At 45.1% G+C, this 27,172-nt stretch overlaps 1 protein-coding gene across 1 annotated transcript in view; it reads right to left on the bottom strand.

The window, feature by feature from the left end:
- Nucleotides 1-27,172, bottom strand: part of RFX2 (regulatory factor X2) — an 88,818-nt gene that overhangs the window by 18,290 nt on the left and 43,356 nt on the right. The window contains exons 3-8 of the mRNA XM_081092489.1: nucleotides 24,542-24,790; nucleotides 22,032-22,121; nucleotides 20,066-20,145; nucleotides 18,080-18,341; nucleotides 6,316-6,390; nucleotides 725-906 (exon numbers count right to left, since the gene is read on the bottom strand). Coding sequence (XP_080948615.1) covers nucleotides 725-906; nucleotides 6,316-6,390; nucleotides 18,080-18,341; nucleotides 20,066-20,145; nucleotides 22,032-22,121; nucleotides 24,542-24,646 — 794 coding nt within the window. The 5' untranslated portion in view covers nucleotides 24,647-24,790. The remainder of the gene's footprint in view (nucleotides 1-724; nucleotides 907-6,315; nucleotides 6,391-18,079; nucleotides 18,342-20,065; nucleotides 20,146-22,031; nucleotides 22,122-24,541; nucleotides 24,791-27,172) is intronic.

Genomic DNA, 27,172 nt, shown 5'->3' with positions numbered 1-27,172 from the left:
CCTTCTGGGAGGGTCCCCTCTTGTATTTTAGTATGATAAAGGCTCTGAGAAGTCCTGCAGTCAGAAAACCAGTTCTGTGGCTATATTCTGTAAAGATATTCTCTGTCAAGGATCAAAGTGGCAGAGGACAAGAGAAGACTTGCCCGTTCTCTTGGCCAGGATGCCGGCTTCTGAGAGGGCATGAACGCTCCCTGCCACCCACTTCTATACAACCTCACTGAAAGCAAGTGCTAGGCCTGTCACTGATCACGGCCACATGATCTCTAGGCCACTCACTTTAAGGAGACTGTGGCCACTTTCTTTTCTAGTGAGAGGGGTGTTCGCATTATTGTCTGGTGACGTTTATGACACATGAAGTTCCCTGGCAGGTATAGGCCAAGGGCAGGCCATGGTAGGTTGGTCCAAGTACAGTGAAAAGCATCAAGAAATAGTAAATCCAACTGTATTAGATAATCCCAAGGCAGCTTTAAAAAACCCCTATTATTATGGAAAATTTCAAACAAAGAGAGAGCTGAAGAGAACCGAACCACAGCCCGCACCTTGGCCCTGGCCAGGCCAATGCTGCCGCCAATTTGGGGCAGCTCCAAGTCCACCCAGAGGCATGTCAGTCAGGAAGTGTGGGCAGGAGGAGGAAGCCCCATGTTCTCCAAAAGCTTGATTTCTACATAAACAAAGAGGAAGAACGGGTGGGTGTGCGGGCTGTCAGACACCCCCTTCTACCCACCTGGTACCCAGCCGCCGCGTCCTCAGGCCCATAAACACGGAGCGAATCAGTTTCCCAAAGGAGGCGGCATTCACAGGGTCCAGCTTGTGCTCCTGGCAGTGCCGAAGGTAATGGTTATAAAGAGAACTTCGGGGGAGACTGACGCCTTCAGCGGTTTCGTAATTATCTAACAGCCACTGGAGCTGGAGAAAGAGACACAGTCCTGACTGTCAGATTCCCCCTGACACCAAAATGCTAACCACATGCCTTCCCTTCACTTCACATGGTGAGGAAATTCATTACTACTGTCATGGATTTGGGTTCAAAAGATTCTGGGCACGTTACTTAGTAGCTTCTTTTCACCTGCTTCTTTATTCCTTCAATTTTCATTCTCCTTAACTTAACTGAGAAAAATATACATGGATGGAGACCTCGTACAATTTGTCCTTTATAATCATTTAAACATGCACACGCCCCCGACGCTGCTTAAACACCAAATGTCTCCTAAACCCACGGGAACGAAGATCAATTCTGATGACAAGTGGCAGATTCAAGAAAACTCAGGGGCCTGTGAGCACCATGCCCTGCACTGGCCAGTTGTCCATGGAGATTGACTAACATCTCCTGCAGGTCCTGACCGAGCGGAGCACAGATAGAAACTGAATGAGATACCTATGAGGCTCATGTGGAGGACTTTGTGCTCAGGCCGAGGCAGGAAAAAGAATGGAAAGTTGAAGTTGCTGCCCACAAAGGTCGCTAGTGTTGGACGGGCAGGAGCCGCCCTTGTAGAAAGCGAAGTCCCCGCATGGGGCAACACGCCCGCCTGGGAGCCCCAAGCACAATGCCCCCAAAGCTGTAGTCTGATTTTGGCTTCCACTCTGCTATGTAAGTACAAAAGGCCTTAACCACACATGAGCTTTGGGGACAGGCAGGAGCCATGTGCACAGGAACCAGCCTGAGGCAGGATCCTTGTGGGAGGTGGGGGTCTAAGCTCCACCTCTGTCCAGACAACCCCATGACGACGATGGTGGATGGGGCAGGGGCCACGTGATGACACTGGTCCTGGGCTAGAGGGTGGGCATATGGGTGGGTGGTGGGCTGGAAGGGGCACTGCACCGGGGGTCCTGAGGGAGGAAGGTAATACCTGGCCCGCTGTTCAATACCTGGCCCATTACCAAAGGTAATGGTTAGAAAGAGAACTTCGGGGGAGACTAGAGAATGTTCAGGAAATATGATTCCTTTTCTCCAACCCCATGTTATTTAAATTAAAAGTAGACTTCTCTGTTTGGGTGATTCTGTTGAGCTGACATCAAGGTCATCATGAGATTAAAAATGCATAGTTATCTTCCTCCAAGTACAAGCGACTACAGGGAGAACTGAAACCATTCTCCAAAAGAACAGTTGGTTACACTTCCTCTCTCGTTTGCACTGAGAAGTTACCATGAAAGGAAACTGATTTGAGGGCAAATGAGTAAAGACATGAAGAAGGAGGGAGGGAGCCATTGGGGAAGAGTCTCGGGCAAAGGAACAGCCCATTCACAGGCTTGTTGAGGCAGAACTGTGCCTGGTGCTGGAGGAACAGTGAGGAGGTCTGTGTGGCTGGAGCAGAGGAGGAGAGAGGGAGGAGTTGAGAGCAGGGAACGGATGGGGAGGTCCTGCAAGGCCATTTCATGAACTTGGCTTCTACTTGGAGGGCAATGGGGGCCCTGCAGGCTTCTGAGCAGAGAAGTGCAAGGATCTGACTTAAGTTTTAGTTAGTAGGATCACTATGGCAGCTGCCATGAGAAGGGCGTGGGAGCCGAGGGTTGGCTTAATAATCCACGGGAGAGATGGTGTGTCTGTGTGTGTGTGTGTGGCCATAGTGGTGGAAATGGGAGAAGCGGTCTGATCGTGGATTGTTCTGAAGGTGACGTCAAGGAGCATCAGGTGAGGTGCGGGAGGAGGCGGAAAGCAAGGATGAGCGCTGGAAGTACTTGGTGAGCAGGGACAATGGTGAGAGGAGGAGGGGTTAGGAGGGTGTCAGGGCTCAGCTCTGGACACTAAAATGTGGAGTTGGGAGAGGGGTCCAGGCAGATGCCCTGCAAGAAAACCACCTGTCCTGACAGCAGCAGGGACGGGGTCAGCAAGGCAGGGAGGGTGAGTCAGGAATAGTGAAGGAATAATGGTCCTGTCAAGACCACTGCTAGGCATGTCACAATAATTTGGAACAACTTCTGGACAAGGGACCCATGCCATGAAGCTGCCACTCTAGCCAAGCCCCATCTTAGTCTGAAGGTGACAGCTTGGTCATTATACTGGCCTGTGGTTGGCCATCAACTAAAGGCTAAAGGATCTTTGACAATTTGTGTTGTTGTGTGTTTTTTTTAATTAAAAAGTCATATAGGCCCTAGCCAGTTTGATTCAGTGGAAAGATGGCCCTCGGACTGAAGGGTCTCGGGTTTAATTCCAGTCAAGAGCATTAAGTACTTGGGTAGCAGGCTCAATCTTCGGCCCTGGTTGGGGCAAGTGCAGGAGGCAACCAATTGTCTCTCTCACATTGATGTTTCTCTCTCTCCCCCTACTTCCACTCTCTCTAAAAATCAATGGGAAAAAATATATAATCTGATGAAGATTAACAACAAAAACATCACATAATCTGAATACAATTAATAAAAGCAGGGTTTGGAAATAAGAGTTCATTTTAGTAGACAGTGGCTGCCTCCCCATAATAGTGTCTTGGTGAACATGTTGTGGGGTCCCTGAGTCAGTGAGTGTCGGGGGGGGGGGGGGCGGGAAGCTTCTGACACAGTGATCTGGGGGACAGTCGGGTGGTGGTTCTGGGAGAAGCCCGGCACCTCCAATGCTCTTGGTGGGGGACCTCGATTGAGGCCAGGCATGTCAGTGGGAGGCCACAGTGACACCAATGGGTGGTGTTTTCATCCCCAGCACCATCTTCATCACCTCCTTCCTCTGTAACAGCTATCCCTTGTTTTCATGCCACCAAATCACAGCCACCCCTATTTTAGAGACCTCTAACTTGAGGCCCCCTTCCTGTGGGATTTCCACATTAAGGCTATAAGGTTCCTTCAACCTACAGACCTTTAGGTCTGAGCCCCCAAGGGCAGCATGGGAAGCTCTGGGGGGACCCTGACATCGGCTGGATCTGGAACATGCTGCCCAGCCCTCCTGGGCTCTAGGCATCACCACCCGCACCCACCCCAAGACAGTGCATGGGAAGAAAACAGTGGTCGTTTCAGAGGTAAACCTCTGCCCTGGCTTCCTGGGCAGACTGGTTTGTGTAGGCAGGTTTTCTCACACCACCGAGCTCCTGCCCTCGCAGTCCAAGCTCTTGTTCCTTTTGCTCCCATAGCCCCCGATGCTGGGGGGACACTGTGACAGCCCCCTTCCCCTCTACCCCCAGCCATGCTCATCTGCTCTGGATTGGGCTGGCAAAGGATTCGGGATTGTGGCCCCTGTCGCCCAATACTAACGCGATCTTAGGTGTAGGCAGCCACGGTGACAACTGAGCCGTGGCCAGAGGGCAGGCTCCGCCAACTGAGACCATGACAGGTGTGAACAGGACACACTGCCCATCTCTACGTCCTCCTCCCGCTCTCACATCTGCAAGGACAGCTCCAGGGGACTCCACTCAGCATGCAGTCAGCTCTTTAGAAAGATCTGTCTATTCCCTTTGACTCCAAATTGCCAAGCCCCAGCTCCTGCTAACAGCTCCTGATGGAAGGAGGTTCAACCACAGATCAACAGGGAGAAAACGAACACGGGGAGATTTTCCTGCTCCGAAGTCAACTCAGGAATATAAACTGGCCGGAAGCACCCTGGAAAGTCTGCCTTCCGAAAGAAAAGTGTTAGAAAGCCAGGAGCAGCCCTGCAGCCAGACCAGCAGCGCATGCGTTCCCGAGACATTTTAAAATTCCCACGGACACACGTGCTGCCTGCTGGGGTCTGCGCCCCCATCCTGCCTTCCTCACAGGGCTCTCCCCAGGACTGACCTAGCGCTGGGCCCACAGGCTATGACGTGGCCATGTATTCTTGCTTGACAGCTGAAGCAAGCCTGTCCCCACTGAACAGAGATGGTCCCTGGAGCAGACTGTCATTCTGCACACATTCTAACCAGTGTGCTTGGAGTTTGACAGGGTGGGGGTAGGTATCCTCCCCTCCCAGCACTCACTGAAGAATTTCCCTCCCCAGCTGTGCCCACAGGCGACAACTGTCCAGCAGTGATGGGCAACAGGGTGGCCACGACCCACCTAGCCTGGGGGGGGGGGGGGGCCCTGGGGAGCGGCCTGCTGGTCTTCTGTGCTTTTTCTGAGACAACTCGGTGAGGCTGCTTTTCCTTCTAGTAACTCGCCTCTGAGGCTGAGGAGTGCAGACCCTCATCACGTGTGCCTGGAGCAGCTGGCCTCACCTGTGCCAACCCATAAACCCCGAAGTTTTGGGGCCTTTCTCTAGCCCACTCTGCCTCAGAACCACTTCCTTTCAGGCAATACTTGGCCAGTACGAAAGTCTTGATGGGGCCACAGTTAGGATCGTGAATGGCTACAGGGGACTTTTTTCTTGATGTTTTAATTCTCAAGAGAATTAAAGACATTTGGGGTCAAATCCCAACCTAAGTGCTTGAGAAGCACATTCTGACTTCAGTGGCCTGTCCTACTTTTAAATTTCCAGCTCCACATAAAGCTAAATTGAGAGCATTAGGAGGAGTAGAGGGAAAAGGGAGGAGCGTGAGGAGACCACAGCTTTCCTTCTAAACTGTCCCAGGAAATAGAGACTCTTAATTGTCACCAGTGCCATCTTGCCCCATGAGGCTGCCCAGGGACAAAGACGTTTGCCTCCTCCTGGCACGGGACACACACTCACCATTTTCCCCAGGAGGCAAGTGAAGGAGAAAGACTTTTTACAAAGCCCAAATTATTAGGAAAGTGTTGCTTTGCATTTTTCTCAAATTACCTCCACCCCTCCCCCCCCCCCCCCCCCCGGGCCCCACGAACTGATCATAGGAAACTTAGCTAAGAAACTTTATAGCATTCCCTACCCTGTGTCATACTTTGTTATTGTTACTCATTTTAGTATTATTAACTTTATTTATAACGCTTGTGAGATGCAAGGCATTGTTGGAAGCATGTCATGTGTATTAAATAATCTAATCCCTGCCCTAACTGGTTTGGCTCAGTGGATAGAGCATTGGCCTGCGGACTGAAAGGTCCCAGGTTCGATTCCGGTCAAGGGCATGTACCTTGGTTGCGGGCACATCCTCAGTGGGGAGTGTGCAGGAGGCAGCTGATCGATGTTTCTCTCTCATCGATGTTTCTAACTCTCTATCCCTCTCCCTCCTTTCTGTAAAAAATCAATAAAATATATTTAAAAAAAATAATCTAATCCCCATAACATGCCTCTGAAGAAGTAGGTACTCTGATCATCTACCTTTAGGAATGAAGAACTTGCCTCCATCCCCTTTACACTGTAGGATATTTTTGCTGCATATAGAACTCTAGGCTAGCTTTTCTCTCCCTTTCAACATTTTAAAGGTATCAAGTCATTCCCTTCACTTATTTTTGAAATGCCCATGCAGGTACGTGCACAGTGGGGCAGACCACCAGGCGACACACACTTACATGGCTGTTGAGTAAACCGCTTTTGTGTGATGTGATCCCTTCGCTTTTTTGGAGGTTTTCAATCGCCATTTCAAGCTAAAGAAAATGTGTGCAGAAACAAAACAAAACAAAATGGAAAAAAAAAAAAGGGAAATCAGATGGTTAGCATCAGCCAAGACTTGTTTTTATTAATATCCAAATAAATGATTCAAGCGCCTACAAAATAAAAATAAGGCTTAATGCAGGCAGGGGAGATGGGTTAAGTCGTGAGTTGAAGCTACAGCCAGGCGTGTTACTTCGTTACATGCAGATGAGCCCAGGAGCCCGAGGAGCGCACGCAGCGGATGAGGTTGTGATGTGAACATGGGCTGCATGTGCACAGGCACACCATGAACATTGAGTCACTGCATACATTCAAATGTGAGCAAAGCCAGAGAATAATCACCTGCTGCTCCCCACACACGTCATCTGTTGCTAGGGAGAATCAGATGACCAACAGAGCCCAAGGACAGTTGGCAGCACTGACTTCCTGGCCAGCCTGTACTGTCACAAATTCAGGGTCTCTCCCCTGGATGCTTTGGGAAAATACCAACAAGGACAAAGACCCAGGCCCTGCCATCAGAGGCATTGGACCCTGGGGTCACTGGACATGTCACAGAGATAAGCTCCTGAATGTTTATGAAGTGTGTGTGAGCTGTGCAAAGAGGGATATGCGGCAATGAGAACGGAGCTATCAGGCAGGCCTTCCTGAGGGAGGGGGACTTTTTAGTTGGGTTCTAAGGATCTCATGGACGTGAGGACTGAAGTGGTGCTACAGGTCTAAGCAAAGGAAGAAACACCCCACTGTGTGTGGCTACCACGTTTGTATGTGCTGAATTTGACCTTGACTTGTACATGGAAATTTAAACTCTGCTGTGGCCCACCACAAAAGGCAGAGAACTGCAAGGAAAAGCAGTGAACCTAAAGCATACACTGTCTGTCCTCAAATACCAGGAAAGGCAAAGACTTCAGCAATGCTTCTGCAAAAAGGCAGGTTGGACAAGTATTCCAGAAAGTGCAGCAGGGCTGGGTTTAGGAACGAGAGGAATACTGTTTCACCCATCACTTCTTGTTTTTTAATCCTCACCTGAGGATATATTTTCCACTGAATTTAGAGAAAGCCAGAAAAAGAAACATCAATCAGTTGCCTCCCATACACACCCCAACTAGGGATGGAACACACAACCTGGGTAAGTGCCACGACCTTTCAGTGTACGGGACAACCACTGTTGTTTATGTACACTCTTGCCAATTCTGTTCAACATTGTACCAGAAGTTCCAGCCAGGGAAATTGGAAAACAATAACAATAAAAGGCAGCCAAATGGAAGAGGAAGAAATGAAACTATCTCTATTTGCAGACACCATGATCTTAAATATAAAAAATCTTAAAGGATCCACTAAAGACAATTAGCACTCATAAATTAATTCATAAAAGTTGCAGTATATAAGAGCAACGTACAAAAATCAGTTACATTTCTGAGTAATGAACACTGTGAAGAGGAAATTAAGAAAACAACCCTACTTACAATAGTATCAAAGAGAAAAAATACCTAGGAATAAATTTAACCAAGGAGGTGAAATACTTGTACAATGAAAACTATAAAACACTGTTGAAACTAAAGATAACCACAATAAACAGAAAGATATCTTATGTTCATGGATTGAAAGACTTAACATTGTTAATATGGCAATACTCTCCAAAATGATCTATAGAATCAATGCAATCCCTGTAAAAATTCTCTATTAAACTTCCAACTGCTTTACTGAAATAGACAAATTGACCCTAAAATTCATATGGCATTGCAAAGGACTCCCAATAGCCGACACAATCTTGAAAAAGAACAAAGATGGAAGACTCACACTTCCGATTTCAAATTTAACACGAAGTTACAGTAACCGATACAGTGCATTCCTGGGATAAAAATAGACATGGAGATCAATGGAATAGAATTGAGAGTCTAGAAATAATCCCATACATCTATGGTCAATTGATTTTTGACAAGGATGTCAAGACCATTCAATGGTAAAAGAATAAAATTTTCAAAAAATGGCACTGGGATAACTGCACGGCCACATGCAAAAGAATGAAGCTAGACCTTTACATCATATACAAAAGTCAACTCAAAATGGATCAACGAAATAAATGAAAGAGCTAAAACTACAAAACTCCTAGAGGAAAACATCAGGTATTCATGTAAAACAAGGTTATTTTCATGACCTTGGATTTGGCAATGGATTCTTAGATGACATCAAAAGCACAAACATTTAAAAATAATTTTAAAGATAAACTGGAGTTCATCAAAACTAAAAACTTCTGTGCACCGCCAAGCTGGCATGTGGTTGAGCATCGACCTATGAGCCAAGAGGTTATGGATTGGTTACCAGTCAGGGCATATGCCTGGGTTGCAGGCTCGATCCCCAGTGTGGGGGGTGTGCAGGAGGCAGCCGATTAATGATTCTCTCTCATCACTGATGTTTCTATCTCTCTCCCTCCCTCTTCCTTCCTATCAATAAAAATAAATATTTTTAAAAAGTTTTGTGCACCAAATGACACTAATAAGAGAGTGACAGGACAACCCACACTCTCCCATACTAGTAAATCATATATCTGATAAGGGTCTTGTATTTAGAATATTAAAGAACTCTCATAACTCACCAACAAAATAACAATCCAATTAAAAATGGCAAAAGGCTTGAATGGGCATGTCTCCAATAAGCACATGAAAAGATCCTCAATGGCATTAATCATTAGGGAAATACAAGACTAAAATCACAATGAGATACCACTTCATATCCACCAATATGGCTAAAAAGAAAACACAAGATAATGAAGTGTTGGGGGAAAACATGTAGAAATTGGAACCCTTATACATTGCAGGTGGAATGTCATATGATGCAGCTGCTGTGGAAAACAGTATGGTAGTGCCTCAAAAAATTAAACATAAACCCAGTTAACCCGTATTACCCAGAAATTCCACTCTTAGGTATGTATTCAAAAGAACTGAAAACAGGTGTTTAAACAAAAACTTGTACACAAATGTTCATAGCAGCATTATTCATAATGGCAAAAAGTGGAAAAACCCAAATATCAATCACAGATTAATAGATAAACACAGTGTGCACCATACATACTATGGAGTATTACTCAGCTATGAAAAGGAGTGAAACAATGACACAGACTACAATGTGGATGGACTCTGAAAACATCTCACACGAAAGGCCACACACTGTATGATTCATCGATGTGAAATGTCCAGAAGAGGCAAATCCACACAGACAGAGAGCAGACTGGTTCCAAGGGGATGGGAAGTAACTGGTACAGGGTTTCCTTTTGGGGAGGAGAAAATGTTCTGGAACTAGATAGGGTAATGGTTGCACAACATTGTGAATGTACTAAATGTCATTGAATTGTACACTTTTAAATGGTTAAAATGGTGAATGTTATGTTATGTGAATTTTACCTCAATAAAAAGATATAAAAAAATCCATTAGTCTCTCTTGCAATTTGAATGAATCTTTTACTCACATGCATAGTTTTAACATCATGCACTGGTCACTTGGAAAATATTCATTCAATGAGTTGCAGATCTTCCAAATGTTGACACATTTCATTACATAATATTGAAAAATCACATTTGTTAATATCACTACCAACCTCATTGGAAAAGATACCGGTTTTCCAAAATACTCTTTGCTTTTTTTTAATTTAAAAAAGTACTGGCAATAAAATCTGTCAATTATTTTTGTGGATACACCAGGTTCATACCATTTATTTTTGAGAAAATGTCTGCCACATCTCTGAGTCTGAATGATCACAATGTGTCTGTTATTCTTTCAGGAAAAAATGACATTTCAAAAAAAGTGGCTAGTTCCACTCAACTCATTGCACAGGAGCTTTTCCTTGAGATGGCCATCATACTTTGGCAGACAGCAGAAGAGCTGTTTGTCACACAGAATATTAAAAAGACGTGTAAGCAAGGATCGAGATTTAATACAATTCGTAATTTTTACTACTTCATCAAGGACATTCCTAAGTAAAACTGGTATCTGGTATTTTATCTTTTTCTTTTTTATCGAAAGCATAATGGTAAAAGATCAGTGTTGTCTAGAAGAGGCCTCTGCCTTTATTTGTGCTCATCTGTTTCAAGGGTGTTGATTTTGCACAATCACTGCAAATGATGACACAGCGAAAATGGTAACTAGTATTGGCTTAGTATTATTATGAAAAGTTTTGACCTTGTGGACCCCCTTAAGGGGTCCTGGGGACACCCACAGGTTCACTGGTCATATTTAAGGCTGACTGCTAAAAATCATGGTATCTTGAGTACAGAGGGAAAGAAAAGAATATAGGTTAAGATTCGCTGTATAAGATCATCTTCAAAAACCCATAGCTATTAAATAGGATTTAGACAAGTCCAGATACAGGAAATTAATTGAATGTACTGTGAGTATCCCAAGATGTTTACTGTGTTTTAAAATACCACTTAATTATCTGAAGACGATAAAGGTCAGGAAAACACCGTCAAACCCCAGAAGGACAGATGCCAGACACTTTGATGCCCTGGAGTCAGGACTGAAGGCGCAGAGCACACGCATGTCCAGCAGAGGGCGCTATGGCGCCACCTCCTGGCCCTGCATGGGAGACTTCTGCAGCATCCCTGAAAAGGAGCATCTGGCCCTTGAACTTGATCTAACCAAGGGCCTTTAACAGTCCACTCGGTGGCTGGAGAAGTTAGGGTTTAACCTTTATATATGCTTAAAATGAAAACTAATTTTATAATTGACTGGAGCTCATTTTAAAAATTTCATCAGTGCTACATGCACGGCCATGTGTCCAATAGCACCAAAGAACCACGGAGGCTGCAGTGGTGCCCCACCCCTAACCCTAGCCCTGGCAGCTTTTTCTAAAATCATTTCTCTTTTTTTGAACTTCTGGTAATCTCCTTCACATTTTAGAATTATGCATACGCTTATGCATCTGTTTCTTGATTTATAGGTCACTTAATCTTTACTTTTGACTTGGTGCAATGCAGCACGTACTCCTTTTTATTGGTCATTTAATATCAGTTGCTTCTGCTACATGAATTGTTAACAGAAGGCCTGCTTTAAAGACTCATTCAGATGGAGGACAGAAAATGTATAATACTTGTGATAAAAGATACAGTGTCTCTAAGGACCCAACGTAATAGCAGACAGCAGACTAGTTTTAAAGCTCCCAAGTATATTAAAATTAGCCAATTATTTAAAAATTGTGAAAGAAAAATTTTAAAGCCCTTTCCTTTCATGTATAATTCTACCAAGATTTTACCTGATTAAGGGCTAAATTAATGCCTCCTAATGGAGGGTGTGGTTACTTCTCAAGTTTATTAGCATCTACCCCAATGGCCATCCATAATAACCTTGTTAAAAGGACCTGCCACAGAGGTAGCCCCTACAAAGGGCCAGCAATGATAACTATTGATGAAATACCTGCTAATCCAGGCTGGGTCTTCCCTAATTCAATTTCCAGACCATGCCTCCTGGGAAGGGGCAGGGATGTTCCTTGGAAAGACCAGAGAAAAGTTGGGACAAGGACAGAAACCTGCAGTAGCTAACCCTCCATCCTAAAATACAGCATACTTACATGACCATAAGTGGAGATAATAAACATTTAGATGTTGCATGAGTAACCCCTTTGGATCTTTAAAGAAATTGGGGAGTATTTTAAAAGAAGGAAGCAGCACAATGGGAATTTTGAGGCAGGAACATAAATCCTAGAATTATGCCTGTAGAAAGCGTCCATCCCCAAGGGCCAGGGAGGAATAAGGGGAAACAGTGGGCTCACCCTGGGAGAGAGGGAGGCTGGCTTAGGGAAATGGGACATTTTAAATCTGTTTGTCCATCTTTATTTTGTTAATTAAGCATTTTAAAGTTATGTAGGTAATATTACATGTGCATGCTGTATAAAAATCTGATTAGGCCAGAGGCATATAAGTCTACATACTGGGCCAGGACTGGGTGGGGCCAACAAGGCACCCAGGGCACCAAATTTAAGGAGGTGCTCATGCTCAAGGTCGAGCCTGAGCAGGGTCAGCACTTGGAGGTGAAACCCTCCTTAAATTTGGCATCCTGGGCACTTTGCCCTTTAGGTTGTGTCAGAGGTTCGACCTGAGCTGAAATGACAAAAGCAAATCTCTCAATGTACTTTAAAAAAAAAAGTGCAACAGAAAATTTTATTAAAAACTCACCATTGCCGAAACCGGTTTGGCTCAGTGGATAGAGCGTCGGCCTGCGGACTGAAAGGTCCCAGGTTCGATTCCGGTCAAGGGCATGTACCTGGGTTGCGGGCATATCCCCAGTAGGAGATGTGCAGGAGGCAGCTGATCGATGTTTCTCTCTCATCGATGTTTCTAACTCTCTATCTCTCTCCCTTCCTCTCTGTAAAAAATCAATAAAATATATTAAAAAAAGACAACAAAAAACCCTCACCATTTCAGCCCTGGCTAGTGTGCTCAGTGGTTAGAGCATCAGCTGGTGCACTGAAGGGTCACAGGTTAGATTCATAGTCAAGGGCACATACCTGGATTGCAGGTTTGATCCCTGGCCCTGGTTGGGGAGTGTGCAGGAAGCAACCAATTGATGTGTATCTCTCACATCAATATTTCTTTCTCTCCCCTCTCTCCCTTTTACTCTCTCTAAAAATCAATGGAGAAAATATCCTCAGGTGAAGATTGAAAACAAACAAACAGACAAACAAAAAACTCATCATTTGGACAAATCACTCTTTTAAGATTTATAATACCAGGAGCATTTGAGATCTTGCTTCCTGGAATGTCCTCTGGTTGGCTCAAATAAACTCATAAAATGTATTTTACTAGTAAAAGATTTATAACACTGATGAAAATTTAGCCCAGCAGGTGTGGCTCAGTGGTTGAGCATTGACCTATGAAACAGGAGGTCACAGTTCAATTCCCAATCAGGGCACAGGCCTGGGTTGTGGGCTTGATCCCCAGTAGGAGGCGTGCAAAAGGCAGCTGATCGATGATTCTCTCTCATCATTGATGGTTCTCTCTCTCCCTCTTCCTTCTTCTCTGATATAAAAAAAAAAAAAATTAAAAAGAAAATTTAACCAGAAATAGACTCAAGACAATTTGTCACCAAAAGTTTGAAATCACTTATTGAGTGTGTAGGTGATGATTTGCTCTGATCTTCATGCTCCCTTTTCAGGATTAACTTAAAATCCCATAACTCTAACATGAAAGAATTGGCAGATGTGAAAGGATGGATATAGGAGCCATATTTTTTGTTTGTTTGTTTGTTTGTTTGTTTGTTTTGTTAATCCTTACCTGAGGATATTTTTTCCATTGATTTTTCAGAGAGAGTGGAAGGAGTGGGAGAGGAAGAAAGAGGGGAGAGGAGGGGAGGGGAGGGGAAGAGAGAGAGAAACATTGATGTGAGAGACACATCAACCGGTTGCGTCCTGCACTCGCTCTGACTGGGGTGGGGATCCTGCAACCGAGATACAACCTTCTATCTGTATGAGGATCTCAGGTTAGAGCATTAGCCAGAACCACAATCCTATGGCTCCTGGCCCTGGCTGATGCTCTAACCACTGATCCACACCAGCCAGGGCAGGAGCCATATTTTATTTCTGTTGCAAGCCTCAGGGCCATTTCTGTTCATGGCTCCCAGAAAGTCCCTCAGCTCTTATATGCTGCATCCTTGTGAGATGTTCCCATGCCAAAGCCAAGCCGATAAATTAACACAGAGAAGGCAGAGTCAGGGATCAGATTCTCATTTGAAATTATCACTTCCTAGGGGCTTTCATGGGGATGTGTGTTAAAACACAGTCCATTCATGGATTTCCAATTGATTTAAAAACTTGATTCCTTAAAGGCAACCCAAACAACAAACCACAGGAGCTAGTGCTCCAAGTCTGAGCTGCACATCTGCTTGCAACCAAGAGGGTGTGGATCAGAGAGAATGCTGCTGTTTCTCAGTAAACTTGTTTCCTATAATTCTGGTATATTCTACTACTATAAATTGGTACAGTCTGATAAAACTGAGCCTGCCATATCCATGAAAGTTAACATGGCATGCGAGGAGCACTTTCTGATCACTAGCCGCTCTAATCTTGAGTCCATCTAGCCAGTCCTCTAAGGGAGAAGCGTGTCTGGCCCCCTGTGTCCTCCCAGCCCCTGCTGAGCTGACAGCTGGAAAACTGAGAGGTGAGGTGGAAGCTAGGGCCTCTCGGATTGAGCAGTGGACACTGCCCCACACATCACAGCTTCTAGAAAGCAAGTGACTTCTCTCTACACCTGTCCTCCAAGCCAGGTTCTGGGGAGCAGTCCACACAGAGAAAGAGAGAGGACAGCAAGCCGCTCTGATGTCGGGGTGATGCCAAAACAGCCTGAAAAGAACAGGGATGAGGCTAAAACATTACCTTCTATTTCAGATTAGCCCACTACCAAAATAGGAAGATTTTTCTAATTGAAAATCAATCAGTGTAATCTATCATATTAACAGTCTAAACAAAAAAACAACCTCATGCCCTGACCAGTTTGGCTCAGTGGATAGAGTGTTGGCCTGTGGACTGAAGGGTCCCAGGTTCGATTCCGGTCAAGGGCATGTACCTTGGTTACGGGCACATCCCCAGTAGGAGGTGTGCAGGAGGCAGCTGATCGATGTTTCTCTCCCATCGATGTTTCTAACTCTCTATCCCTCTCCCTTCCTCTCTGTAAAAAATCAATAAAATATATTTAAAAAAACAACAAACAAAAAAAATACAACCTCATGATCAATGAAGAAAAAGCATTTGACAGAGCTCAACATCCAAAAACTCTCTGAAAACTAGGAATAGAAGGTAACTTCCTCAGCCCGAAATAGGGCATTTATGAAAACCTACAATTAACATCATACTTAGCAGTAAAAGATGAAAAGATTTCCCCCCAAGACTGGGAACCAGGAAAGGATGTCCACTCACTGCTCCTATTCAACACAGTAGAGTTCTAGCCAGCAAAAAAAGGCAATAAAAAAAAAATGTTATCCAGATTGAAAAGGAGGAAGGAAAATTGCTCCTATTTGCAGACAACAAAAAACTCTTAGAACTAAAAAGTGAGTTCTACAAGGTTGCAGGACAACAGTAAAAAATCAACCGTATTTTCACATACTAACAATGAACAGTTAGAAACTGAATTAAAAAATCAATACCACTGCTCTGTATGTTCTAGGTTGGGGGCTGTCTGCACATAAGGCAAGAAGATGGTGGCTGCAAAGACAATGAAAGTTGTTGGAGTCGATCAACTCTAGGCTCCAATTTGTTACGCAAAGTGAAAAAAGTACATGCTGGGGTACAAACAAACCCTGACGATGATCAGGCAAAGTGAAACTGGTCATCCTCATCAACAACTGTGTAGCCTTGAGGAAATCTGAAATAGAGGACTATGTCATGGTGTCCATCACTACAGTGGCAGTAATGCTGAATTGGGCACAGCATGTGGAAATACTAGAGTATGCACACTGGCTATCATTGATTTAGGTGATTCTGGTATCATAAAAAGCATGCCAAAACTTATTAGTGAAAAGCAAATCATGCAAGATTTTTCTTTAATAAAACTGGCCAGCGCTTGGTTTAAAAAATAATTTTTAAAAATACAATAAAGACCAATACCACTTACAATAGCTCCAAAAACATGACATACTTAAGTATAAGCCTAATAGAATGTGTACAGGATCTGCACATTAAAAATTACAAAATGCTGATGAAAGAAATAAAAGAAGACCTAAGTAAATGGGAAAGCATACCATGTTCATGGACTGACGACCCAACTCAATTCTCCCCCAAACTGACATACAGGTTTAATGCTGTTTAATCAAAACCTACCAGGAATTTTTTATAGATATAGAAAATTCTAAATTTATATAAATAGCTTACACAATACCAAAGAAAAATAAAGTTGGAGGAATCACTCACTATAAAGCTGTAGTAATTAAGAACAGGCACATAGATCAATGAAACAGAACAGAATGTCCGGAAACAGATCCACACACGACCAATTGATTTTTGACAAAGATGCAAAAGTGATCCAATGGAAGAAGGACAGTCATTTCAGCAAATGATGCTGGAGCCACTGGTGGTTTCATATGCATAAAAATAAACCTCAACCTAAACCTTACATCTTATAGAAAAGTTAACCCAAATGAAGCAGGTCTAACTACAAAATGTAAAACTATAAAACTTTTCAAAGAAAATAGGAGGAAATTTTTATGACCTGGGGATAGGCAAAGAGTTCTCAGGCATGGCATCAAAAGTGTGATCTTTTCAAAAAAGAAAAATTAATAAATAAGACTTTATTTTAAAAAAATTCTTTTTTTCTGCAAATGACACTTGTAACAGAATGAAAAGACACTATAAAAACTGGGAGAGAATATTTGCAAATTGCTTATCTGACAGGGGACTTATAAAGAACACAAAGAATTTTTAAAATTTAACAATAAGAAAACTAACAATCCAGTTTAAAAAATAGGCAAATGACTGGAACTGACACATCACCAAAAGCATATACAAGGCAAATGAGCACGTGAAAAGCTGCTTACCATCATTAGCAATTAAGAAAATGCAAGTTACAACCACAATGAGATACCACTACACACCTATCAGAATGGCTAAAATGAAAAAATGCCGACAACAAGGAGTGCTGGCGAGGAGTGGAGCAACAGGCGCTCTTACACATCGCTGGGGGAATGTGAAATGGTACGGCCACTGGAGGAAACTGTTGGTGATCTCTGATAAAGTTAAATACACACTTACCGTATCAACCAGCAATCCTCTCGTAGCTATTTACTCAAAAGAAAGGAAAACATATGTCCATACAAAAACCTGTCGGTGAGGACTGATAGCTGCATTATTCATAATCGCCCAAAACTGGAAATCTCCCCAACTGCCCTCAACTGGTGAATGGATAGGTAGGAATACTACTCCGTTAAGGAGGAGGAGGAATTACTGGCTCATGCAACAACCTGACTGGATCTCAAAGACGCCATACTGAGTTAAAGAAGCGGAACTCAGAAGGTCATTACTGAATGATTCTGTTCATACAACAGTCCCGGAAAAACAAACCTCTAGTGATGGAGAAAGGGTCAGTGGGTGCCAGGGGTTGTGGGTGAGGGGAGGTCATGACTGCAAATACCAGGAGGGAGTTTAGGGGAGACCATCAGGATCCTGACTGTGGCAGTTGTTACACAAACGTGCAGTGTGTCAAAACTCAGGGCTGTACACACAGGAAAGTCACACAGCTCTGTATTTATTTACAAAGTAAAAGTAAATATGGAAACTAGAGTTTTGAAAGGTAAGTTTTTAAAGCAGATGTTATTTTGGACAGGGGCATGGCGGGAGCAATTCGGCATAGCTCCTAAGAGAAATTTCCTCTTGTTTATTCAGTCTAGTTTCATATGGGTGGACGGACCTAAGCCTCTCAGAGGCTGATAATAATGATGACATCAGCAGCAGCACATACAGGTATGGAGTTCTTCTTACAAATATGCAGTGTTCGTAATAGCCCATGATGGAAGATAAACGTTTTTGTGGGGTTTTTTTAAACCAGTGGAGGAACTGAGGTTCAAAGAAGCTGAGACTTGCCTTGGGTCACAGGGCCTGGCTGGGGCTGGCAGGGCTCCCTTCCAGGGCTCCCGCTGCCTTCCGCTCACCATCCCTCCTTCTACTGCTAGTCTATCCAGGGTCCTGTTGCCCGAGAGCCTCGTACATACCGTTGCTGGAGACGACCGGGAAGTGTGGGCCAGCGAGTGTCTGGTGCTGTCCATCCCCCCGTGGATGAGATAGGCTCCTGTGCTGGAGATAATGGGGCTCCCCCCGACATCCATGGTGATGCCCACCATGCTGTGGGAGGGGACTGCTGTCGGCGAGGAACCTGCCACGGTCACCTGGGCGTCGCCCGGGGCCTCGAAGTAAGATGCTGCGCTGCTTGTGGCATACATTGGAGGCTCGGGGTTATAGGCATAGGCCGTCCGCCTGTCAGAAAGAGAGAATGTGCCTCCTCTGAGTCTGGAAGGAATCCTGCAAAACTTCATGTCAAAGTGGAAGCCTGATGAGACTGAACATTTGGGGTAAGTCAGACACCAAACGCCTATGCAGCACAGAGTTCAAAGCAATCGTCTGAAAATATTCAGGATCACATGCGGACTCATCAAAAACTGATCATTTAAAAATTCTAAGTATGAAGGGGTCATATGAGGGAGCTCCTTCATGGAGATGGAACACTTCTGTGTCTTATTATGGTTATGTGAAATTTATACATGAGCCCCAGCTGGTTTGGTTCAGTGGATAGAGCGTCGGCCTTCAGACTAAAGGGACCCAGATTCGATTCCGGTCAAGGGCACATGCCTGGGGTTGCGGGCTCGATCCCCAGTAGGGGGCGTGTAGGAGGCAGCCAATCCATGATTCTCTCTCATCATTGATGTTTTTATCTCTCTCTTCCTCTCTGAAGTCAATAAAAAAATATATATTTTAAAATTTACACGAGAAAAAATGGCACAGAACTACACACACACACACACACACACACACACACAGGAGTCAAAACTGGTGAAATGGAATAAGACCCATGGGCTAGTTAACAGTTCTGTCCCAGTGTTACTTTCCTGCTATTGTCCTACAGTAATACTCAAAAAAGATGTCACCACAGGGGGAGACTGGGTGAAGGGTCTCCCATTTTGCAACTTCCTGTAAGTCTGCGATTCTATCAAAAAAGGTTAAAAAATGAAATTGCATAATAAAAGGAAATTTCTAAGTGTATGAAGAATTTGTCTAATATTACTTTAACATCTGGATTAAATGCTTAGCTAACTATGTATGTTATCCCATAAAGTTTTAAGTTCCACTCCAGTAATGCTGGCCATAGCCAAAGGCAGCTGGTAATGGTTTCTTTTTGGTGGTAACTAAAGGCTATGACCTGTCCTGAGGGAAGGCCCCCCTAGGTGGCAGGTGGCCCCAACCTCTGGGAGGTGTGCACTCCCATCCTGACCCCCCAGTGACATCATATATAACTGTAATACAATCGAATCCAAGAACTCGACATTGGTACAATCTACACACCTTGCTCAGATGTCATGGGTTTGACACACGCTCACATGTGTCTGTGTATGTATTAGAACCTTCGGTGTTGTGCTGTAGAAGCTCACACAGCTCCTTACCACAACCGCACTCTCATGCTTGATCCCTGAACTTTCAAAGGGGAGTTGTCGAAATCAAATGAGCAAAAGGACTTATGTCTTGAGTCCAATGAGCTTCCCGAGAAATGTGTTATTTTCTGCCCCAAGAATTACATAGTTCACAAGCAGAAAACCCTATAAGTCCCTGACAAATAAAAAATCAAGTCATATCAACATCATAAAAAGCCAGAGGTTAACAAAGGCCAGGAGGAGAAAGCAGAGATAGAAATGGCTTCTGGATTGTGAAGACTGAATCTTTAGACTTGGGTTACGGTTTGTTTTTCTTAAGACTACCTTTTCTAGAAGTAAAAACTACGAAAGTGTATGATTTCTGAAATCTCCATAGGACTGTGATGACCTAATACCACAGTAATGGTTCCAACATAGCACCCAAAGGATAAGGGGGAGGGATTTGTGCAAACACATCCCCAAAAGGAAAAAGGTGGGAGAGTCGTGAAGGAAGGTTCCAGACGTGGCCTGAGGTTCTCTGTGAGGACCCTTCCGAGGGCAGGGGAAACCACGTACAAGGCACCATTCGTGTAGACGGCGTCTCCGCCTTCCACGTACTGCACTTGGGATGGGTACACGTGTTGCACAGTCTGGACCTGAAACATCAGATATTTCGTGTTACACACAGTATAGTCTACTTGTTCATGATTTTCCATCATTCAAGCTGAAAATAACTTGGACTGCCTTTTATTAACATTAAGTACTGCATGGCAGTTGGCACGTCTTGAAAGAAATAGGAGAGGCAGTCCTGATCCACTGCTATGCTCGAGGGAAGCCAAGTCCATGGTGCCTGTTCCGTGGGGGAAGGAGCCAAATGGACAGCCAGGAAGGCCCTGGGCCCTGCCAGCCACTGTGTAAAAGGGTTGGTAATGCTGGACCGTGGAAATCAGAGTATGGACAGAACGCCAACCTCTGAGCCCTGGACCTGTCATCCACACCCAAGGACAGGGCAGAGGGCTCAAGCTGGTCACTGTCTACATGTTCCCCCTCATGCCCCCTTAGGGTGGCCCTGGTGCCTCTCCCCAGCAGGAGGGCAGGGGTCCTGGAGCCACACTGGGGAGAGACTGTGACGGTCTGAGCAGAACTAGAAGCAGCGATGGGCCTTGAGTGAGAGATGTAGACCGGGGGTAACAGGAGGGCCACAGAACAGCCCTACCCGGTCCCTGTCAGCGCAGCGCCTCAGCTCATGGCCCACAAGGGGTGCTGGCTCTGGTGGCAGAGGCCCAGAGCTCTGCATGGAAGACTTCAGAATCTCACCACAGAGGGAACCTTACCCAATGCCTAATTCAACCTCATTTTGGGGTAACAAAATTAAAGGCTGGGTCCCATCGTGACCTCTCTCTAGGCCTGTGTGTGGAGCTGATTCCCACCTCCGAGGACAAGCCAGCACGGATACACTCATACACGCTAACTCCTGGAGTAAGAGCCTATCATGAGGAGTCCAGGGATTACCATGCTGAGTGGGCTTTGCCTCAGGGGACCGAGTGAAATGCACAAGTCACTCCACAAGTCTGAGTTGCCCAGAGAGAAAGTGATGGTGCAGGTCAAGCGCCACAGAGGGGGGAAGCTTCTGGAATCATGCCATTAGCCTCCATTTCCCCTCCCTCGAGGAGCTAAGGTTCCCTTCTGGGCCTGCTCAGAACCTTTGTTTCTCCCTGACCCCATAAGCCTCCCCTGGTTCCTCCTACACACACGCTGAACAGGAACCCCTGAAGAAAGAAGCGTGTACTCTGGGGTCTCGGTCATCTCTCCATTTCACTCATGGTCCCTCCCTTTCAGGCAGGACCCTGCACAGATTTTAATTCAGCATCTTTCAGAGCACAAGCCGGCCCTTGGGCCAGATCTGGCTTGCCTGTTTTTTGTAAATAAAGTTTTATTGACACACAGCCATGCCCCTTCTTTTTACATCTATGGCTGCTTCTAGAGACAAGGCAGAGTTGAGTGGCTGTGCAAGACACTACCTGGCCTGCAAAGCCAAAAAAAAGACACTATTTGGCCTTTTCCAGAAAAGGGCTGCGGACCACTGTCCTACATCCCACTGACTGACTGAGCTGACGGTCTGTGCTGGTCTTTGGTGGGTGAGCCCACACTTTCGAGGTTTCTTCCCAGATAATTTAATCTCACAAGAGGCGCTTCCTTGGTCATGGCTCTCGTCTGAGGGTATAACACTTGCCTGCAGAGGGGTTTGCCTCCCCAGGAGGTTCTGTGTTCCTAATAATCCAGAACCTTTGCTATCTGTTTGCATGTCTAGCTCAGAACCCAGTGCTATATCAAGGGGCTGGCTTATGTCTCATGCATTGAATTTCTGAATGAATGAAAGATCACAGTTGTCTTGGTTTGCTGTAAAACTGTTTGAAGTGAAAGATCTTTAAAAAACATAGAACCTTCTGGTAAGGAACTGAAGACATTAAAGAAGGAGCAGCAATGACATAAAAGAATACATAACACAGAGAGGCCTCCAGATCACATGTGCTGTGGTTACCTGCTGTGGCACCTGCTGGATTCTGGGGAGGGAGATTGGCTGCATCTGGGCCCCTTTGGAAGCCGAGCCCGTTGCCTGGACCAGCACCCTCTAAAAGGGAAGGAGAGAGGGACATTCAGACTTGTCAGAGCTTAGGCCTGAAAACAAACACAGAATACAACCACAGCTACTGCCGCCTGCCCTGCTGTTGCTTTATTGGATACACAGAACTGAAAATGTGAAGGACCAAATGAACGCCAGAGTCAAAAGAGAAACAGGAGTGTTCTGTTTACATAAAGCTGGGGCTTCAATTCTGTGATTTTCCAAAGTGGACCCTAAATGTCACTGGTCGTGGTGATTCTGCAGTGCTTTGCCTTCTAAACACCACTGTATAAAAAGAGGCCAACAGGGACCAGGCATTCTATGAGCTCACGATCAAAGACAAAAAGAACATAAATGGTGCAAATATCAATGGATGAATGGATACACACAATGTAGTCTCTCCTCACAATGAAATATGACTCAGCCCTGAAAAGGAGGAAAGCTGATAGGTGCTACATGTGGATGAACCTTGAACACATAATGCTCAGAGAAGCCAGACACAAAATCACCTTGTGATTCCATTTATGTGAGATGTCCAGAGCAGGCACATCCACAGATACAGGAAGTAGGTTTATGGTTGTCAAGGCTGGGGAGGGGGATGAGTGACTGCTATGCGAGACAGGGTTTCTTTTTGGGGAGTGATAAATGTATGAAAAATGCTACTTCTTTGTTTGCTTTATAATGGTGAATTTTACATGATGTGAATTTCACCTCGATTAAGTAAGTAAGAACATTAAGGATTTGCGTTCATACGCTCTAAAGCTGAGCTGTCCAATACGGTAGCTACTAGCTGTGTGGCCGTGTGGCCATTTCAATTTCATTCTATTTAAATAAGCTGTAAATTCAGTTCCGCAGGTACACTGGCCACATTTCCAGTGCTCAGAGCCACGTGGAGCTGGTGGCAGAACACATCTGTGTCTGTTTAGTGGGAAGTTGTGTTGGGTAGTGTAGGAGGGCTGAGAGGGGAAACATGGACAATGCACCATAGGAACTGAGCTGCAAGAATTCCTCTTTCTGACAAGGAAGCCTGGGGTGTTCATTGTTCAGGGAACAAAACACAGCTTGTGGAGAGGGTGCTGGAGGAAAGGGAGTCCCCTGCATAGGCAGTGGGGAGGCTCAGCTTTGAGCAGCAGACAGTGTATGTGGGGACAGAAGGGGAAAGGCAGTGGGGTGTGGATGTTGCCAAGGGGGAGAGGGGGCACCTGGATGTATCTCTAGCAGGGACGGAAGCCCTGGAACCTGGGAGAGACACAGTGGCCATAGCAGGACCCATTTCACCCACTCCCACGCCCCCTCTGGCAACCACCAATCTGTCCTCTATCTATGAGCTTAATGTGTGGGTTTTTGTTGTTGTTTCACATATAAGTGAGATCATATGGTATTTGTCTGACATCTCATTTAGCATAATTCCCTGTAGGTCCCTCCATGTGGTTGCAAATGCACAATTTCATTCTTTTTATGGCTAAGTAATATTCCATTGTATCTATGTATCACATCTTCTTTACCCAGTTGTCTGGATGGACACCTAGCTTGTTTCCATATCTTGGCTATTATAAATAATGCTGCAATGAACAAGGGCACAGATATCTTTTTGAGTTAGTTTTTATTTTGACACAGCCTTAATGTAAAAATTTTCTCCACAAATCCTATATAATAAAAGCCTAATATGCTAAGTGTCAGGCCGTCTGTTCAACCAATCAAAGCGTGATATGCTAATGATATGCTAAGGCTGCTCAACCGCTCGCTATGACGTGCACTGACCACCAGGGGGCAGACACTCTAACTGGTAAGTTAGTTTTCTGCTGGTGTCTGGCCGACTGGGACTGAGCGAGATGGGCCAGACACACCCTGAAGCCCTCCTGTGGTCCCTCCTTGCTGGCTAACCTCCTGCGTCCCTCCCCGGCCCCAATCGTGCACTGGTGGGGTCCCTTGGCCTGGCCTGCGCCCTCTCGCAATCCAGGACCCCTTGGGGGATGTCGGAGAGCTGGTTTCAGCCCGATCCGCAGGCTAGGCCAAGGGACTCCACTAGTGCACAAATTTGTGCACCAGGCCTCTAGTTTTATTTTATTTTAATTTTTTTTTTTTTTTAGGGGGAGGCTCTAGTTTTAAATATATCCATTCTAATGCTAGATTCAATTGTGAACCAATACTGAGAATTTTCACTTATCATTTGCCTTACCCATAAAGTCTTTCTGTGTAAAAAGGTCATTCCCAAGGTAGAAGAAAACTTCCCTTAAAAGAGAAGAACAAACTAAGTCAGATTTGGTGGGGGAGACAGAGAAGGTGCAGCTATTTCAACAGCTCTAACCTTGGGCTGAGAAGGCAATTCAGGGGAACACAGATTCCTCCCTGCTGAGTCAAGTGCTTTTCAAAACCACAGTGGATGCAACCACACTGGCCACACTGATCTTCCCGGGCTGGTCTGTTACCTGCGGGGAGGCTGGCACTGGCTGGGCCACAGGCGCCTGGGCGGCCGCTGATGAGCACAGAGCCACAGAAGCTGGTGAGTCCGCTGCACCCTCTGAACTCTGCATGCTCAGTTCTGAAGAGAGGCGGAGAGAGGGTGAGCGGGCAGGGCCGCAGTCATGAGGCCCACAGAGGCAACTGCAGATGCAGACAGGACAGGCGAGTGGGAGTTCCCGATAGCCTTCCAGGTTCAGAGCAGGGATCCGGCCAGGCTGGGTAAAGAACGGGGAATAGGTTTCATAATTGTTCCAAAGAAAGGGAGAGGGGTGGGGGCAGGGACTGTTCTTCCAAATATTAAACCAAAAAGTAGCCCTGCAGGAGTTCCTTAGAGGCATGCGGGGACAGTGGTCACTGTTTGTCCCTGTTCCAGGCTGATCAGCGTGAACTATTTTCAGGACTCATGGAACTATTTACTCATGTACCCAGCAAGCCAAAAGCCCCTGGTGGGTGCTTTCTGTTTGGGTAGCTTGGCAAATGATTCTCCTCTGGCAGGGTCTCTCCCCTTGGCGCTGTGACACTGGGGCTGGATCACTGTCTGGGGGGCTCCTGGGCACTGAGGGGTGTTGAGTAGCATCCCTGACCCCCACCCGCTAGATGCCAGAAGCACCCCCTCCTCAGGTGGCGACAATCAAAAATGTCTCCAGACATTATCCAGTGTCCCCTGGGGGCAAAACTGTCTCCCAGTTGAGAACCACTGACCCAGGGAGAAAAAAGGTGATGTACAGTGACAGTTAAGAAACACCCTGTTGGGCTGGGTACAAGTCCTCAGGAATGTCAGCAGTAAGTCAAAATTGCCCTCTGTACCTAGAGATCTTGGCCCACAAGAAAGCATAAGAATGTATTTCTTTGTAGCCAGATGCATATGTCTTGTAATAGGTAGATTTAAAATTCTCTACCAAAAGACTCAATATCAGAACAAAGTGGCAAATGATACAAAACCATTCTATAAAATGCAGAAAGTCTAACTGTCTTCTATTTTAAATAAACTACTGGCTACCTTAAGCATTTGAGAGGCAGTGAAATACACAAACTGCAGAGAGAGGAGGTGGCTCTGCAGTCCCTATCCTGTCCTGGCCCCAGTTCTGAGCACGCCACCCCTACGAGTGGAGTCTCCTGGCTTCTGCCTCACATGCAGGCCTGATGGCACAGCACACATCCCAGTGCCCAGGATATAGTGCCAGAACTTGCATGTTTCTCTATTACCCCAAGAGTTCCCAGCTGCAGGAATGAATAAAAAAATTTTTTCAAAGCTTTTTTTTTTTTTAGTGCAGAAAACAACTCGTAACAATAAAATAATTTGCCGAAGGGAAGTAGACACGGATATGTGTGTGTTTGAATCCAAATGTGTTAGTTTAATCTCATCTTTATTGGCGGATTATTCCGTGACTTTCTCTAGTCCCCTGTCCACAAGCCTTTGGTACCATGAGAGCCACTGGATAGATCTGTGGTCTGTGTCTGTGGCATCTTTGTTTCCTGTGAGCCTGACTCAGTTCTCAACACTAGATGTCCCCAGCACCCCATGGTGACTGGCACCTCCTCCTTAATTTGCCTTTTTCAGAGAAGATTATGGCTTTCCAGTCCTGTGTTTCCAACTCTCTCTGCCTTCCTGACAGAACTGACCTTTGGAATATTCTGTTGGAAATTGCTTAACCGAGGTCTCTTATTTACAGTTTTCCCTAACACTTAAATCAGTCATTTACACTCTATATACCACTTTGTTCCCATTTCAAGTCAAGAAGTGGGTAACTTCAGTGACGCTAGGAGGAGATAAGTGGACTAGAACTCTTTGTGAAAAGAATCTACTAGCAACAAAGTGAGAAAGCTGACTTCACTGAGATCACTTCTGTGTTCCAGGGGCAGAAATAATTTTATTCCAAAGTCTAAGCCTTAGTGAAGCAAGGAGAGGTGTGAGAGCGTTGGGGATGGATAGTGAGTGAGTACATGGCTCAGCTTACTGTGGCCAGAATACACTTTCCAGAAAACAAGTTATTCCGTATCATGGAGTTTTCATGCTAACGTGTTCCCTGGTGTAACACACTATTTACTATGCACTGTCTGAGTTGATTGCATTGTTCAGCTTATATTGTTTAGACCAGGATCAGCACACTTTTGCTGTAAAGGACCAGAGACATTTTGGTCATTTAGTCTCTGTGGCAACTACGATACATTGCCATCATGGCACAACAGCAGCCTTTGCTGACATGTAAATAAATGATCTTGGCTGTATTCTAATAAAACTTTATTTCCAAATACAGGCAATGGGCAAAGGTTGCTGGTGCTCGGTCCACATAATCTGGGTTTGATAAAGTGATGTGGTTTTGGAAGATGGGTAGAAAAATCACACTGTCTTGATTTAAAACCTGGAGGTCCACAGGCCCTTGATCTAGTGCAGTGATGGCGAACCTTTTGAGCTCGGCATGTCAGCATTTTGAAAAATCCTAACTTAACTCTGATGCCATGTCACATATAGAAATTTTTTGATATTTGCAACCATAATAAAACAAAGATTTATATTTTTGATATTTATTTTATATATTTAAATGCCATTTAACAAAGAAAAATCAACCAAAAAAATGAGTTCACGTGTCACCTCT

The sequence above is a fragment of the Myotis nattereri genome (assembly GCF_964212035.1).
Source record: "Myotis nattereri genome assembly, chromosome: 5".
Lineage (NCBI taxonomy): Eukaryota > Metazoa > Chordata > Mammalia > Chiroptera > Vespertilionidae > Myotis > Myotis nattereri.
This window is presented reverse-complemented; position numbering and strand designations above follow the sequence as displayed.